Source organism: Canis lupus, chromosome 8 (assembly GCF_011100685.1).
Source record: "Canis lupus familiaris isolate Mischka breed German Shepherd chromosome 8, alternate assembly UU_Cfam_GSD_1.0, whole genome shotgun sequence".
Classification (NCBI taxonomy): Eukaryota; Metazoa; Chordata; class Mammalia; order Carnivora; family Canidae; genus Canis; species Canis lupus.
The window spans coordinates 11094642-11112778 of record NC_049229.1 but is presented as its reverse complement, the minus strand read 5'-3'; the positions used below and the strand labels follow the sequence as shown (position 1 = coordinate 11112778).

At 35.4% G+C, this 18137-nt stretch overlaps 1 protein-coding gene across 22 annotated transcripts in view; it reads right to left on the bottom strand.

The window, feature by feature from the left end:
- The window catches only part of NUBPL (nucleotide binding protein like), a 230506-nt gene that overhangs the window by 60290 nt on the left and 152079 nt on the right, over window positions 1–18137 (bottom strand). For all 22 annotated transcript variants that reach the window (XR_005363113.1, XR_005363111.1, XR_005363112.1 and 19 more), the window contains one exon: window positions 12572–12665. Coding sequence is in view for 18 of the 22 variants with exons in the window: in XM_038544446.1 (XP_038400374.1) it covers window positions 12572–12665 (94 nt within the window). In the remaining 4 variants the exon portion in view is untranslated. The remainder of the gene's footprint in view (window positions 1–12571; window positions 12666–18137) is intronic.

Sequence of the window (18137 nt, the reverse complement as noted above, 5' to 3'; positions counted from 1 at the left end):
TTGTTCCTATTTAACTCAAAGAGATGTTCCATTAAAAAAAATGTATGTGTTATAAAAATGTTTGGCAATATTATTTTGATAGCTATAAGACCCTAGAGAGAAGGCTGAAGTACCTTGATTTTTGCTGTACTTAACCCTAACATAGCATCACAAGTAAGCATCTACATCATCTCAGTCTCTTTGTAATCTAAATAGCATCATTCATAAATCAATTAATAACAACTTTTTGACAAGGACACTGATCATTTTCTATCATCAAATGCTTACAAAATGTAAACATTCCATTAGAACTACCAGCCACATTTATAAAAGATTTTTGGGGAGTAGCCTGGGTGGCTCAGATGGTTAAGTGTCTGCCTTTGGCTCAGGTCATGATCCTGGGGTTCTGGACCCCATCAGACTCTCTGCTCAGTGGGGAGCCTGCTTCTCCCTCTCCCTTCCACCTATCACCCCTCATGCTTGCACATGGGTGCTCTCTCTCTCTCTCACTCTCAAATACATAAAATATTTTTTTAAAAAGATTTTTTCGTGTAAGAGTTCTTTTGCTGAAGTACATGTTCTTAAATAATTAAATTCTTAATCACAATGTAATCAGTCTTTAGGACTATTCTGAGAAAATTTTTCTAGCCTTCTTTTTTTTTTCATAAATTTTTATTTATTTATGATAGTCACACAGAGAGAGGGAGAGAGAGGCAGAGACACAGGCAGAGGGAGAAGCAGGCTCCATGCACCGGGAGCCCGATGTGGGATTCGATCCTGGGTCTCCAGGATCGTGCCCTGGGCCAAAGGCAGGTGCCAAACCGCTGCACCACCCAGGGATCCCTAGCCTTCTTTAAAGAATACAAAAACATAACTAGCACACACAGAAATCACTACTTCTTTTGTCATACCAAATTTTAATACATCAAATAAGTAACCATTTCAGACAGCCCTACAATGACCTTTAGCATGTATAAGAAAATAAACAAAACCTCCATTAAAATTAAATCTTATTAATCAATCTATACATTACAATCTAGACTTTTAAATTTTAAAAGAATTATATCAAGCTTTTTCTTGTTACTGTATCTCTTTTCTTAAAACATGGTTTCCAAATCTGCTATTACATTTATCTTTATTATTTTTGGCTATCTACCTAATAAATTTTCATTTTTATCAGCGCATGAATAAATATAAACTCAAATTTTTCCCCTTTAATACCATCACTGATGATGTCACTTTAGTTTTCTGATGGAGGGTTAGTTCGGAAACTTGTGCTCCCTCTACTGATCACAAGGAATGCTAGTGCGACAAAGAGAATTTTCAATTTGCAATAAATAAGAATATTTTCTAGGGGTAAAACATAGTATTATAAAAGAATAGTATCTCAAGAATTCCAGGGATAATTTGATAGAAAATAAATGTCCAAGTCCAAACAATTAAACAATATTTTTAAACGTTATTTTCCAAGTTGTAATCTTTTTAAAAGGCTTTTTATCAATGGAGATTTACTAAAATATTATCTGGCAGATTCTGGCAAATATGTAAACATTCTAAACAATATTTATTTAGAGTATTGTTTTAATTGCTAATTCTCTTGACTATTAAAAATAAATTCTATAACTGCATACATGAATTTGGGTCAGAGTTCAGAGTAGTTAAACATTTAAAACTGATTATTCCAGATGTTAGGCTGATCATAATTACAGCAGTGTGGAACTACTCAACTATGCCATTGTGCATCTCAGGGCATAAATTGGATCTAATTCCCATGCCTGATTGAGAATTTCAGTGTAGGAAACTACTATGTGCAACAAAAACTGCTCATAATGATATCTAGATGAGTAACTCCATACCTTACAACTCTTGAGTACATCAATGTAAAGTCAACTAAGACTTAAAAGAACAAATTGACTGCTATTCTCTCTTTTTGAAAAGTAGGCTCCATGCCCAGCACAGAGCTCAGTGTGGGGCTTGAACTCATGACCTGGGCTGAAATCAAGATTTGGATGCTTAACCGACTGAACCACCCACGTGCCGCAAATTAACTGCTCTTCTTAATGTTCATAGTACTCTAATAAAAAGTGATGCTGATTCTCCTAGATTTAAAGATACTTGCGGTAAAATAATCATTCAACTTCTGCTAGCTTAACATAAATAAATACCAAATGTATCATTGTTTATTAACTATACAATAGATTGGTTTTGGTATTTTTTAGTTCTTCCTGTCTTTCGCCTCTGTAGCCCTGAAATTTCCTTAATTATAAAAATTATTTGCTATAAGATGAAGGAATGTCCACTAATATTAGTATATGATTAAGTAAAACTAAATATTTAAAAACGTAAATCTATCTCAAATGTACCCTCAGACTGTGTTTCAACAGAAAATATAAATAATTCTTTCATGAGTCATAGTTTTGGACTCTTTGCACCATTCCAACAGAGAATTGACTATAGTCACATGTTTATTAATTTAAAGATCAATCATTATTTTCACTTTAGAAATGAATTATGGTACAGGAAATTTGTCAATGGCTAACAAAAATTATACAAACACAATAATTAGTGGAAACCACAGTATTTCAAATTCACTAGTGAGAGAAAGAGTGTGCACTCTGGAACTTTAATGAGAATTCAAGTTCGTCAAAGGAATCTAGATGTGTATCTGCTACTTAGGGACAAAGACTGGCTCTTCAATAATGGAGTTAACAGGTAATGGGCTTCTAATCACTTCACCTTAATGATGCTGATAAAGAATTCACCAGGGCTATCCAGACGGCTGGTTACCAAGGAACCACTCGGGATAAGTGAGACTTTCAGAGATTTTAAAGAGCTTGAGCTGGAAACAAATAGCTCATATTCTTCACTCATGCTTGCTTGCTCTCTTATTCTCTTCCTCCTCTCACCTCTGATGTTTCCAGTAAAGTTAAAATCCTTGCTTCTTTGCAGTCTTGATTCCATCTTTAATGTTGATCAGTAAACACCTTGGGGAGCCTACTTGTAGTATACCTATGTCTCTACAACTCAGAAAGAAAGCTCTTTTGCTCTTCTATGAGAGTCTGTTCATGTTGTATTCTTAGATTTAATATTTTGCATTTCAAATTCTGTTAGATGCATGTATAGCTCAACCTGCCCAGGCTCACAGTGAGTCACCACCAAAGGCCGTTTTGTTTAATAATGAAACACATTCCTTTTATATATATTCTTTCTCTAATATGAACTCCAGAGAGAAGAATTACTACTCCCTGACTACCCTAACTTTAGTTAACCAGGTATGTCTTAGGAAATAGAGACTGAGATTTTATATGGAAAAAGTTTACTACATTTCCAAATACTATCATACTTAAGATGTGAAAACATCCTTTAGAGCTAAACTTCTGATTCAGATCAAATTTCTAAAATCTATGATCAAGAGCAAAAATTTTTAAATGACAGACTGTGGGACTTGTACTTTTCTACATACAAGTGCTTAATGAATTTAAAGTAGTTTTTAATATGAATCTGACTATCCATTGGCCATTATACTAGTCACTGAATTTTAAGACATTAAGGAATTTTAGCTGTCAGGCATATATCATGAAGTAAGTGCCCAGAAATTCTCAAACAATGAAACTGAATGAACTACTTACCATCCAAACATAAGCTAAATGATCAAGGAATTCAAATGTCAGATAGGTTGGTAGAGACAAAGTGATTCTGAAAGCTGATTATATAAGAATCATTTGAAAAAGGTTTTAGAATCCTGGGTCTTAAAAAAAAAATCCTGGGTCTTTCCATGTCACAGTTCAGAATTTGTTAATTCTCAGGCTATTTCTTTAAACTTGTTAATTGATTGCTATAAATTCAACCTATAAAATACAGTAACTCAAATAGAAGAGCCCAAAAAGCTTATTTCTTTAAAATTTAGATTAGAAAATACTGTTGTTCATTAACCAGTGATATTATATTTAGTTTTATAATTTGATTCCCAATGTAACAAAGACTGAAGTTTCAGACTGAGTACCAGGAATGCCCTAAGTGATAAAACTCTGGAATACAGTTTCTAGCCTTTAACACCTGGCTACAATTTATATAACAAGACAAATTTATTCTGAAAATAATTTTTATAATTTGATAAATAAAACAATAATTCTTTTCTACACAATGCAATTCTTGCCAAAAAGCCGTTAATTATAATGCTGCCTAGTTTTTGCATAGAAACACAGTACATATGGAAGTCGTCCAAAATTGACAGTCTCCTTCAAAGTTCCATTCTGCAAGTTGAAAACATAAATGAAGATTTAGTATCTTTGAATACTAGGAATAGCTATGACCTAAGTCTTCTATCTTTAAAGTATCAGAATGTTTCTAGCTTTACAGTTTGAGGTCATTGTAAACTATAAAACTGTAGGGGAAACAAAGCAATAAAATCCAAAATAGCCAAATGTTTTTCTTTGAGTTATCAATGGTTTTCCAAAGGATTAGTACTGTATCTTTAAAAAATTACTCTTAAATTTCAAAACAATTCTAAGGGGAAAAAATAGCTATTCAAAAAAAAAAATTAAAGACTTCATTTAGGTTATCTAAGTGAAACCACTATGTTCCTTTTGTTTTGAGAGAGAAAATTCCAGATAACAAGGTAACTATTTCAAAGGATGGCCTAAGGTAATTCACTTATTCAATAATAGCAACAATAAGCTTCTGATCCTTCAAAACCCAATAGGTTTTCATATTATCAAAACTACTGTCCAAATTAGCAATCAAAGAGTATTACCTGAAAAGAGATCACTGATTAGGCCAAATAAACTGCTGGTGGAGGGGAAAACACTAGTGTGGAATTGTACAGCTTTTCCTCCTGTATCTTTGATGAATGAATAGAGTTCAGTTACTGTAGCAATAGGCCCAATGCCTTTCACAAGCAATAAATGCTTTTCATTTTAAACAATGACTGAAATATTCAAGTGGCATAATTTCAAATTCCTACCTCGACTCATTTAAATGAATGAGAGGCAAAAAGGCCTCTGGCTTTCCTTCTAACCACAGGGTCCAGACAGAAAGTGTCATAGACAGGAAGAAAGGGCATCACCTCATTTTTGTAATGTAATACCAGTCTGCTAGTGTAGCTTCTCTTGGAGTCCATATTTAGCATATCATCTAGCTGACTCCTCTACCATATACAGTAACTCCTTCTCTAGGAGAAAGGAATCAAAGCAGGACCCACACTAAGACTGTTTTCTGTTCCATTTCTGCCCTTCCCTGAAAGAAAAAGAAAGAAAACAAAGAAGGGATCATGATGGCTCCCCTCTCAACTGCTCAATCTTTGTCCCTTCTATCAGAAAAATAGTTTCCAAGTTTCACTCCTATATCAATTTTACTTAACAAAGGGCAACTTTTTTCATAACTCTATCCTATCAAAATAAATTCTTCCATCCATTACTCCACACTATACAAAACTTACTTATTTCATTACTTATCTACAAATAAATTTTCTGTTCATAAATTTGATGACAGTACAATTTTGCCTTGTGATAGTATGGATTTTCACTACTTTGACTGTACTACTACTGGTATCTGTATTAGCTCGCAAACTTTTAGAGGGCACAGGTCTTTGCTTTGTATTTCAGCTACTGCAAGTTACTAATTCACAATTATAATGAGGACCAGAAGAAGAAAACAAGCTGTTTTAGTTATTTTCCACTTGCTGCACTTCACTTCCCTCCCCCCACCAAGCTCTGCTTCATTTTCCACCCCTCTCTATCCTGATCAATGCCTGGGTAGCTGATCTCCGTGGACTAAACCACCTGAGTTTTCTTACTGGCTTTCAATGGGGATCTGCCAGTAGGAAGTACCTGCAGGATATGAGACTCTGAGAGGAAAAAGAGGCTGCAGGATTATTACCTACCTCGTACACCACTCACTCCCTAACTTGCAACCATTCTGGCCTTGGCTAAGTTCCTCTGTGGCCACCATTCCCAAATGGCAGACCCTTTTTATGGCTCTAGCGGTCACCAGGTTCTACTGCCACAGTTCATTCCCAGGCCCCGTTAGGCAGAAGGGACAGTAATGACTTCCTATGCCACTAGTTTGTAGGTACTTCACCCTCTCTTGCTGGTTTCCTTAATGCTGCCCATCTCTCTATTACCACCCCCCTCACTAACTTCATTCTGTTAATTCCTTTTAAAGTATGTCATCTATTTCCTGCCAGGACCCTGACTAATATAGCATCTTAATACAAATAACTTACTAAAATTCTCCAGTCTCATGAAAAAGCACTGACTCTTCATATTCTAAGAGTTAAAGTCAAAGTCAGATAGTCTATATAGTCATACAGAGGACTTTAGTTAAGGCAAAGGAGGAGAGAAAAAAATTTAAGTAACATCTATTAGAATTCAAATACCAGCACAGTGCATATATTTTCAAAATATTCAAGGTACTCATAATGTTCCTCAAAGAAATATTAATCCTCTTCCATTATGGAAGAGCAGATAAGTGTTCAAAAATTCCCAAGAGCTCATCGTTATGTCTTAAAAAACCCAGAAGTCAACCCTAGGATTTACCTGACTCAGTATATGGCAACAACTAATTTAAAAGCTAACAACCAACAAGCAAAAACTCAGCAAACTGTATCACTTGGGGGGGAAGAAAGAGTAAAAAAAATAAAACCAGCACTAATAACTCTGCCTCTGTTCCTTGGCAAGTTCAACAAGAGCAAATCCAAAGACTATAATTGGTTATTTCCCATCCTTTATCCTGTCCTTTTCCCTCTAGCAATTACTACAACTACTAGCTATTTGTAGCATGTAATGATTCAATAGCCCATGTATGCTCAAATTTAAATCATTAGCCACTAATACTGCTATCAACATATTTATTACTATTGTTGGTACACAACACTTTTAACACATATAAAAGGATGATTTTTTTCTTTAAAGTTTCTTCTTATGAGCTTGTCATCCATTTAATGGAATAAAAAAATGTAACACATACAAAGAGCTGCTAACTAGCATTCAGAAAAAGGATTGTTTTGTTTATACAGGTCTGCCTCCATAAATTTTCCAAAAGGAGGTCTCTTTCCAAATACAAAGCATTTCACTTCATTCTCAACATGCCTTGGATATATGCAAAGTTGATACAAAGGCTCTTTCTAATTGAGGACATATCACCACCAAAACCTCACCAAAAAACTCAAAGTAGTTTCTAAAAAAATATAATACATTTAGATAGAGGTTTTACATGATCCTTTATTTGATCCTTATAAGTCTGTGGGGTAGACAGGTATTCCACAGGTAAGAATAAATAGAGAGTGAGTTAAGCACCTTACGTAGCACCCCTGGAAGTAAATGAGAAAATTTATTATTGTCTTACAATGGAGCAATGCTAGTAATTCTCTCTACTAACTTGGTGGAGTCTGTATGTAACCAAATAGCAAGTGTCCACATGCACATTATTTCCCAGACACCAAAACAAAGTTAATACTAAAAGGTATCATCTAACCACAAGGACATTATATACAGAACAGGAAAATGGATAGCATAAATAAACCCCTAAAATGAAAGTATTTTTCCCTCAAAGGGAGAGTGAAATAAAATGTGTGTTTTTAATAAATACTTTTTAAAACTTATACAGAAAAAACACCTGGGCAAAAGCATTTAGGGTGGAGGAGATCACAGGAATGAGTTAGTAGATGGTAAGAAAATAAGGAGGCACAAATTTCTTTATATAAACAGTGATAACTAGTCAACTAGCTTTGTTATTTATTCAATCAATATTAATTGCATAAGCCACTGTCCAAGGTACTCTAAGAAATATCATGATAAATAGGAAAAAGTTCTTGCATTCATGTAACTTACATCCTAGTTGAGAAGATAATATGGACACATAGATAAAACTCATTCACTGATTCAACATTTCCTGAATGGTTACAGGAAGGCACGGAGTTTGGCACTGTGAGAAATACAAGGATGAATTAAACAAATCCTTAGCCCTCCAGGGAGTAACAGTCTGGTAAGAAAATAGTTTTGCAGGCTGTAAAGGGAGAACATAAGGAGTGCTGTTAAGAGTGGTCTGAATGAAACGCTATGTGAATTCCAAAAGAGGGAGAAATGATTCTCAACTAGGGATTTGAGGAAGATGACAGAAAATAGACATTTGAAATAAAGGGTATGCAGGATTTGGGTACCCACTGATTAGAGAAAAAAAGATAGTCTAAGTAAGGGTGAAATGCATATAAAGACAGAAACTTTGGAAAGTAAAGGGAAGATGGAGGGGGCAGTAAGCACCTAAGGGTTTGGGAAGGGGATTCCAGATTATGTGCAGGAGTTTAGGGGGAAGGTGAAGGAAGTCAAATCACAGGTGGGCTCAAATGGGAGTCTAAAAAGCTTATATGGTTTATGGGATATAGGACATAAGAAAAGGTAGAACAGAATATCTTAAGAGAGTTCTAAAGTCAACGTTAAGAGGAAAGGAAAATTAGGTTAGTAACTAGAGATCATTCATTTAGGCTTAGAAAGGCTGATATGAATCTGATAGGCTGTTCCAGGTAATATAAATTGATGAAAGCCATGATTCAAGCAAGTTCAGCAACTCCTTGGTCAGTACCCTTCCTGGGAGAGAGCTCAATTTTTATTTCTTCAGAAATATTGACTAAAATGACATTGGCCTGAATAAAACCAAACCTCAGGAACTAAGCCTTTATAATACACATGGGCACGCCATGCATACACAATCCCCCCCCCCCACACACATCATTTTGGTAGGATACTTTTATTGCTGGATTTTTTTTCTAAGTTTAAAATTAAGAGATGTTCAGTGCAGAAAATCTAGTCTTTTCATTGCTGCTAATTTTAATACTGACATAATAACTGAGAGTACGAATGTACTAACACTGACAGCTACAATTCTGTATTGGGAGCCAGTGTACCTGGAAACTAGCCAACTGTCCAAGACCAGTATGATTAACCCAAAGATGACAATGGTCTTTCCAAGACTCATTTGGAGCTCTACTCCTAAAGGTCAAAGGAGACTGCTTCTAGTATCTCCAGATCTTCCCTTGAATATATGAGTCAAAGAAGCCCAAAGCAATCTCTCAGGAATCAAAACAGAAACAAGACTAAACATAGTAAACACTAGCACAGACTGTTGGTTGGACACTTATCATATAGGGGTGTACAGGTTAAGCATATATTTTTAAAAGATTTTATTTATTTATTCATGAGAGACACAGCGAGAGAAGCAGGGACACAGGCAGAGGGAGAAGCAGGCTCCATGCAAGGAGCCCAATGTGGGATTTGAACCTGGGAATCCAGGATTACGCCCTGAGCCAAAGGCTGACGCTCAACTACTGAGCCACCCAGGTGTCCCAGATTTAGGCATATTCATAAGTTTATTTTTATCAGAAATCATCTAGATCAGAATAATTTCAATCTAACGAGTTTGAGTGAATTAGAACTAACCTCAGAAAATAAGTGAGTCAAATGCTGTTGGGCTTTGTGTTAGAATAGCTTTATGTAGAGGTTGAAAGCATGAGCTTTTTTTTTTTTAATTTTTTATTTATTTATGATAGTCAGAGAGAGAGAGAGAGAGAGAGAGGGAGAGGCAGAGGGAGAAGCAGGCTCCATGCACCGGGAGCCTGACGTGGGATTCGATCCCGAGTCTCCAGGATCGTGCCCTGGGCCAAAGGCAGGTGCTAAACTGCTGCGCCACCCAGGGATCCCCGAAAGCATGAGCTTTAAACTCAATCAGAACTGATATAAGCCTCAGCTATGAACTATTGTAACAGTGTGACCTTGGGAAAGCTGCTTAGCTCTTCAAAGATATAAGAAAATAAGGATAATATCTGTGATAATTAAATATAAAAATTAATATATGAGATACTGTCCTTAAATGCCAGTTTATTAATAATGGGTAATTATCATGGTACCAATTTATACAGAAATCTGTCCTTAAAGAATCAATGCTTTCTATTTAGTTTTTAAATTATAAATATATACATGCTCATTCAAGAAAATTTAGAAAATACTGATAAATCATAACTTTACTTCCACAGTCCAGAAATCACTAAATTTATGAATTTTCAAAAACTTTTTTTTGGAACTTGGCTCTATTTTTTTTAATGGATCAGACTTGGGAAATAAAATAAATGTTATGTTTCTATAACAGAATTATATAAACACCCAAAGTTTCATTTTTTTTATTTCTTCCCCTTAGGCTGAAAAAATGCAAAGCAAACAAGGTATGGTGCTATATATATTTTTTTAAGAGACAGAGAGAGAGTATTCAAGGGAGAGGCAAAGGGAGAGGAGAGAGAATCTTAAGCAGACTCATGCCCAACATGGAGGCCCAATATGGGGCTCAATTCGCGACTCTGAGATCATGACCTGAGCTGAAATTAAGAGCCAGATACTTAGCCAACTGAACTACCCAGGTACCCTCATATTTATTCTTTAAAAACTCATCTCTATTAAGTGTTTTACAATTCCCCTCAAATCCATGATCTCTTTGTCCTGTGATTAGACTTCTCATACAGCAGGTTTTCACACTGAATTGTAGTTCTTTTCTTAGCAGCCACTTGTTCCCCGTGCCCTTCCCCTTGGCTCTATCTTCTAGAGCTGGGGCTTTGAACCTAAGAACTGTGAATCTCCTAAAATGCACATTAAAATAGTGTTTCTGTAAATACAAATACATCTTCCTGGGGAGAATCCATATATTATTTAAATCTCAAAAAATTCTGAGTATCAAAAAAGGTACGGAACTCTGGTCTAGGGAAAACATTTGTGATTTAATTATCCTTGGATCCTCTATAGTGCTTAGCATCTATCTTTATATGCATAAATATTTGTTGATTTAAAATTTTATTAATAAAGTAAATAGTAAATACATAAATTTACCTATTCTTCAAAATATATTTTCTCATATATTTTTCTCATTCATTTCCTCATCTTAACATAAAAAATACTGCTTCTGAAAGAATGGTGGTTACCAGAGTTTAGGGAAAGGAGGAAATGAAGTGTCACTGTTTAACAGATACAGAGTTTCAGTCTGAGAAAATGAAAAAGTTCTGGAGTTGTATTGTGGTGATGGCTGCACAACAATATGCATGTATTCAATATTACTGAATGTCATGTTTTACCATCACTACAACAAAAAAATACTGCTTTTTATTACCATGTGATATTAATGACTTATTTATTTAGGGCAGACTCTTCATCAAAGTAAAGGAATAAAGAAATATTACTGGTTAAATTTTAGCATATAAGAAAAAAATCTTCAAAGGAGAAGCAAATCTTAACCTCAATCTACATATTGTTGGTTTTAAGTACAAATAAAAATAGGGTGATATAATCATAAATCCTATACAAATAGAGGGGCTGTTATCTGAGTAAACAAAGGTAAATTGCTTGGGGCTATCAGTTTATCTGTGTGAAGTAAATTAAACTTTTCAAGGTACCAAATCACAATTCAGGGAATACATGATAATTCAGCCCAACTGTATCAACGAATTATCCATATAAATAATATAAACATTTTGGAAGTCTGCAACAGGCATTTCAAGATGCCAGGAGCACATTTTATTCAATAAACATCTAGCAAGTATTCCTAAGATTCAGAAATACACAAGTCCCATAAATACTTAAAAATACCAAGAACAGACTATCCAGTACACTGATTACAAAACAGATGTATCCAACTATTTTCCTATGCCACTTCACTTTACTCCCATCTCATATTGTCTAGATTGCTTCACTAAAGAAAGAGTCTCTGACTCAGTAAGGTAGCAAATATATTTAAATATCAAAAATATTCATGTTACTGCCTTTTGGGGCAATCTCAAAAAAATTCATTTTAATGATGCTATGTTGATATTTCCAACCAATGTGTATGACTTATCAAAAATCTAGATTCTAAACCTTTTGGTGATTAAATGTCAGTAATATTTCTTGGTTATTTATTACCAATACATAACTGATTTCTAATGACATTCTAAAATTCAATTATTTTCCTAACACCCTTATGTATAAGAGAGATTCACAATTATTTCTCCACTGGAATTTAGGAAAATCCTTGGAAACAGATTCAACATAAAAGCCAACTACTTATATTTAAATTCTCTACCATAGACAAGATAGCTACTATCATAATGAAATATTGTATAGTTGATGTAAGCTAATATGCTATTGCCCTCTTAAGGTTAACATTAAATAATTAGCTGAATATAAATTTTCCCATACTTGCATACACCAAAAAAGCCAAACTTTCCTTATATTAATTTATATTCAGTATTTGCTCAATAAATATTTGCTGAGTGCTACTATGCTGTCACTGCAGGACAGCTATGAACCAAACAGCCACGTTCTACCTAAACAATATTTGTTATTGTTTTTCTAGAATACAGATTTATATCACCTCCTTTTCAAAGTGTCTTTATGTTTTTGTAAACACAGTCATTTTGGTAATATTTTGAAAAATTCAATTTATGAATCTGATCTCTAAAGAAAAATTTATAAATGACTGTTTTGAAGACATAAAAATGTTTGCCTATCACAGAGTTTCTTTTTCTGTATGGGAATAGCAAAACACCAAAGACAGCACAAATTACTTTAAAGTTTAAGATTACCTGAAATGGGAATATTCTGTGAGATGGATAACTGTACATCTCCAGTTCCTGGTGGCGTGTCAACAACTAAATAGTCAAGTGGACCCCAATCTACCTAAAAACCAAGATGACACAAATATCATTGTATGACAATTACAGTGAATAGTGATATAAATAAAAACGAATGTATTAATAACAAATCCAAAGTAACAGCTTTCACTTAAGCCATTACACTAAGTGTCAGGGATTGTGCTGAAGGCTAAGGATAAGCGAATAAGTAAGAGACTTCCTGGCTTTAACAGACCTATGAATGAAAAGGTTAAATTTCCAAATGAACCCTCCTCTCTTGCCCCACCCTCCAACATACACACACACACACACACACACACACACACACACAAAGGTGAACCTATTCCACAGTGGGCTTCTTCTATTCAGGACCAATAATTTATTTTCGTTGGGGATAGCCTATACCTAGGAAGGCCTCAGTTCTGTGCTCTTTGGTTTTTTGGTACAGCATTTTCTATGGCAGATCCTAATATAATTTTTTAAGGTTTATTATTTTTCCTTCTTAAAACACACTAATAATGAAAACCGAAATGTATGAAGAAAAATTCAGAAACATAACTAGACTTCCAATACTATTATATTTTTATTATTTCTTTCCAGGCACCTTTCTAAGTATCTATACCTAGAAAATATCAGCTATGTTACCAAGTTCTTAAGGCTCAGCCTCAATTTAGACAGGTCTTAAGGGTTCCTCACACTCTTTAGTCCTTGGATGGCTCCTCCCTCTGGGTACACAGTTTCAGTGAATACCCCTATGATCTTTTCATTTGCCTAAAGTGGAAGCTTGGAATCATCTTTAACTCTTCCCTTACCCTTACTAGCCTTGGTCACTTATTTTGCCTTCTAAAAAGCATATATCCACTTCTCTCTTTTCTCATTGCTGAGAACCCAGTGGAGATCACAGGCATCTATCACTAAAGCCTTCCAACCAGTCTCTGCTCTGACACTGCCCATCCCATCTGTTCCTAACACTACTGGAAAAGGTCTCCTCTAAAATATAAGTCTAATAGTGTCTCTTTTTTGTTTAGAATTATTCTATTGCTTTTAGGATAAAGTCTGAGCTTAAGCTCTAGAACATTCTGTCTGGTCTTCTTCATCTGCTAATTCATCCTCATGCTTCATAATCCAGCTTGAAATTCACTTCCCCTCATTCCCATTAGATTAGATATGGTGTTCCTAGTAGGTACTTCTAATTGTTCATTCATTCATTCACTTGTAGAATGTTTTAGTGTCTCCTACATATTAAGCATCGAGCTAGGTATTGATAATTAAATGGTACCGTGGTCCTTAGCCTCACAGAATTTATAATATAGGAGGAGACAGAGTAAGCATATAATGAAATAACCTTTGCAAAGGAAAGAGTTTAGTAAATGTAAGCAAGTGAAAGAAGATCAACATAGCTAAAGAGCAATTATTCATTCACCTATTAACACATATATTCAACACATATTTATTGAGAACTGATTAAGTACTAGGCACTGTTCCAGGTGATGGGGATAGAGCTGTGGACAAAACAAAGTCCCCGCCCTTCCCAGCCACTGTGGAACTAATATTTTAGTGTTAGGCAGACAAACAGATAGTAAGACAAATCAGAGTGTAAAAAGGGCTATGAAGAAAACAAGTATCCTTTACTATACAAATTACTTGGTTCCTAATTCAGATATCTAGGTCAAATAATAGCAAGAGATATTTTAAAAATCTCTTCAATTTTTGAATTTCTGAGAGCAAGTAGTAAGAGTTCAGATAGCAAAGGATTTATCAAAGAATTTCTTTTTTTTTTTTAGGATTTTATTTGAGAGAGACAGACGGATAAGCAGACTTCCTGCTGAGTGGAGGGGCTGACATGGGGGTTCATTTCCAAAATCCTGAGATCATGACTTGAACCGAAGGCAGATGCTTAACTGACTGAACCACCCTAGTGCCCCAAGAATTTCTTTTAATCTCTTTGATTCCCAAAGTCAAATGGTAAAGGATATTTGTAGAGTAGGGAAAAAGAATAGCATGGTAGAAGGTACTACTTTAAACTGAGTGAAGTCAAAAAATAACTGCAGCAGTCATCTGAAGGAAACAAAGCTCTCCAGGAAGAAGCAACAGCAAGTGCGAGAAAGGTTCTAACCAATGGGGATATGCTTGGCAAATTTGAGGAATAGCTAGGAAGTCAGTATAGCATTTCTAAAATAGCATCCCACTTCCCACCATCAATCTCTCTCCTTCTCTGACTTTGTTTTTTTTTTTTTTTTTTTCAAACACTTATCAGTACCTGACATTATATATTAACTTGTCTTTTAGGAATTTTATGATATTTCTCAAACACAAGTATTTGATACTGATTGAATGACACATTTTAAAAGAATGATGAAATGATGAACATAAAGCAGTTCATTTTCAATTTAGGGTTCCTTGGTTTGAAAAATAGTTACCCCAAACTTACCCAGGGCCATCATCTATGAAACTATCTACAGAAAAGATCAAGGATACTTTTCATTTTGTATCCTCTGCACTGAAACTCCTAGCACTGGCATACTGACAAGTCTCTTTGTTTCAGAGAACATCAAAGGATTGCTGCCAACAATTTATCATTGTTGTTCCCTGGCATTTAATCATATTTATCACATTGGCTCCAATTTCTTATTTATTTAAAGAGAACTGCTATTAGGTTTCCAAGGAACTAAAAATACTTCACTGTTAAGACAATTTCAAATGACTCTTAAATTGCATTTAAACTAAAAAATGGTTCTGGCCCAGCACCTTGATCACACACAGTAGGCATTCCACAAAAGCCTGCTGACTTAAAATGAACTAAAGTCAGTATCTGAGTTCCAGTCTTACAGCATTCACTAATATTAACACTGAAATACACTGGCTGCCAGCAAGTTACAGATCTTTTGTAAAAGGGTCAGTATAGCATTGATTTTAGAGTGATTTGGGTATTCTCTAGATTCTATTTAGTGTTTGTTTATTCTTATAAATAGTGCAGATAAATAAGGACTAGCAAAACACCCAGGGTCCTCATTTAGTAAAAACCAGTGATAAGATCCCACTGGGATTTTATGTGGCCAGAAGCATATACAATTTGTGTGATCCTTTCTAAAAATAAGAATACAAAATTATGAAGGCAAAATTAGGCACAAAAAGTAAATATTAAAACAAGTAAATATTAATTTAGACTGTGAAAAGAAATCACCCTAAAATGCTGGAACTTTAGAGATTCAAGTTCCTTTCTCTGAGATCTCTTGAATAACATAAATGCTTACATTGAAATGCTGCTTGACTGCAGCTTGTTTCCTTTTTCCACCTGGAACATTCTACAACTCCCACGACATCACAGGAACCCATGTGAGCACAGAATCTGGAGTTTAAACTTCATTAGCGTCATGGTAACCTCACCTCTGGTAAAACCCTCTCAATCTCCACACTATAAGGATCCCATCAGGACAGACTAAATCCGTCCAGAAGTAGAGTTACCAAGGTAGTTCAGAGATGCTCTGTGGATAAAGAGACAGCACTACAGCAGAGAATTCACTAATATAGTTAGGAAGTCAAACATGTGCATCAAATCTGAAGTGGAAGGTGCCTGGGTGGCTCAGTTGGTAAGGCTTCTGACACTCAGTTTTGGCTCAGGTTATGATCTCATTCAGGGTCATGGGATTGAGCTCCACATGCGGCTCAGCAATAAGCTTGCTCGAGATTCTTTCCACTCCCTCTCCATCCCCCTCTGCTCCTCTCCCTGCTCATGCTCATGTGCTCCATCTCTCTCTTTCTCTCTCTCAAATAAATAATAAATACATAATAAATACATAAATAAAACCTTTAACAAGTAATCTGAAGGGGAATATACAACAGCATAAAGGGAGGATCAAAAACAAATGCCACTGGTTAGAAAGATGGGATGAGGTACAGATCCAGGGGAAGAATTCAGACCAGAGTGTGTTGAGAGAGGCTCTGTGCAGTGTTTTTTTTTTTTTTTTTTTACACGTAACATATAACCTTTATTTTCCTCTAAAGGGTTTGAGATAATAGGATTTTTGGTATCCAAATATAATACAGCCACTGAGCTTTTGTCCAAAGCCATTTAAATAACATTAGAACATTGTTTCTTCATCTGTCCTATAGACACATATGCATTTGTGAATTGCTATAACATCACCATTTAAGCAATTGTCTTTCTTTTATTGCTCTTTCACTTTGTTTCTAAAGATATCCAAAACTTGAAAGTTATGCCACCAGGAATAATTACTAAATCTGTGTTTTATTTATTTATTTATTTATTTATTTATTTATTTATTCATTCATTCATTCATTCATTCATTCATTCATTCATTTTTGGTCAACCTTATGAAGGGAAACTACTCCCAACTAGCACCGATTGGGTCATTTTAGGCTGATAGTCCTTCTCCAAATTATAGTTTATATTTTATGTTCAAAACAATGCCCAATAAATTGAAAGTAACTAAAAAACTAAATGAAGGCAAATCCCTTCTTTCGGAGGAGATAAAAGTGTATCTTCTATTTAGGCAGACAAAGTAAGTTATCTTTTCCAGGACATTAGTTATGAAGATGTGGTGCTATGTATGGGAAAAGAACATGGGCCACTTTCTTCCATGGACACTCCTGTTAAGAAGCTGACTAAAGCAGCAGCAGTCAGGCCTCACTCTAGAGGATACTGGGAGCACAAGTGCAGGCAGGTTGAGCTGTAAGTGTGAAAAGAAAGGCCCAGAGATGCATTACATTTTTCGCTTCACAGCTGGCTCAAGTAGTTTATCACAGTCAGTCTCTAGGGTAGCAGTTTCCATCAGCATCACTACACAGGCCACATTTAAGCATATAGGGTCAATATATGCTTCTCCAAAGCAAAGGTAAAGAGTCCCAGAAACCTTAGGTCTCCTAGCAAGGCCAATATGAGCCAGATGAAAATAACATCAGTGGGGTAGGTCCTGGGCCTGTGGAATCAAGAAGAAAATCACTGCCAAGAAAGAGGCAGAGCTACAGCCTGCTGGAGGCAAAGTAGTAGCCAAGAAGAATTAAACTCCTAAAGGCAAGAAAAAGGGGTAACTAAAGAATAAATAGAGAAATCATGAAACAGGAGAAATGGTGCTTGTTCCATCAGTGATAAGGCCAATCCTTAAAGAAAGTTGAGTTGGGCCTAAGATACTGCCTCTTTCATTCCAGTTTATTCTTAATTACTGACTGAAGAGTTGGTTTTGACTCTTATGCCTTTAATTCATAATTAGTAGATCACAAGGTAGTGTCTGTGGGTCTGATTCTGGCCATGTATCTGTTGCTACTTCTGTCCTATGGCTACGTTATGCCACCTGTCTCTGATTTCCTGGTCCTCCAACTCTAGTTAGGTACAGTCCTACCCAAATAGCAAACAGAACAGTGCTTGTGCTTTGCTTGGAGTCCCAGACATAAAACCATGCCACTATGAGGAGATGCAGCTAACTTTGTCCCAAGCGCATTGACAAATTTGACAGGCAAATTACCAAGCTCCTAGGATTTTCAATTCAACTAACTTCCA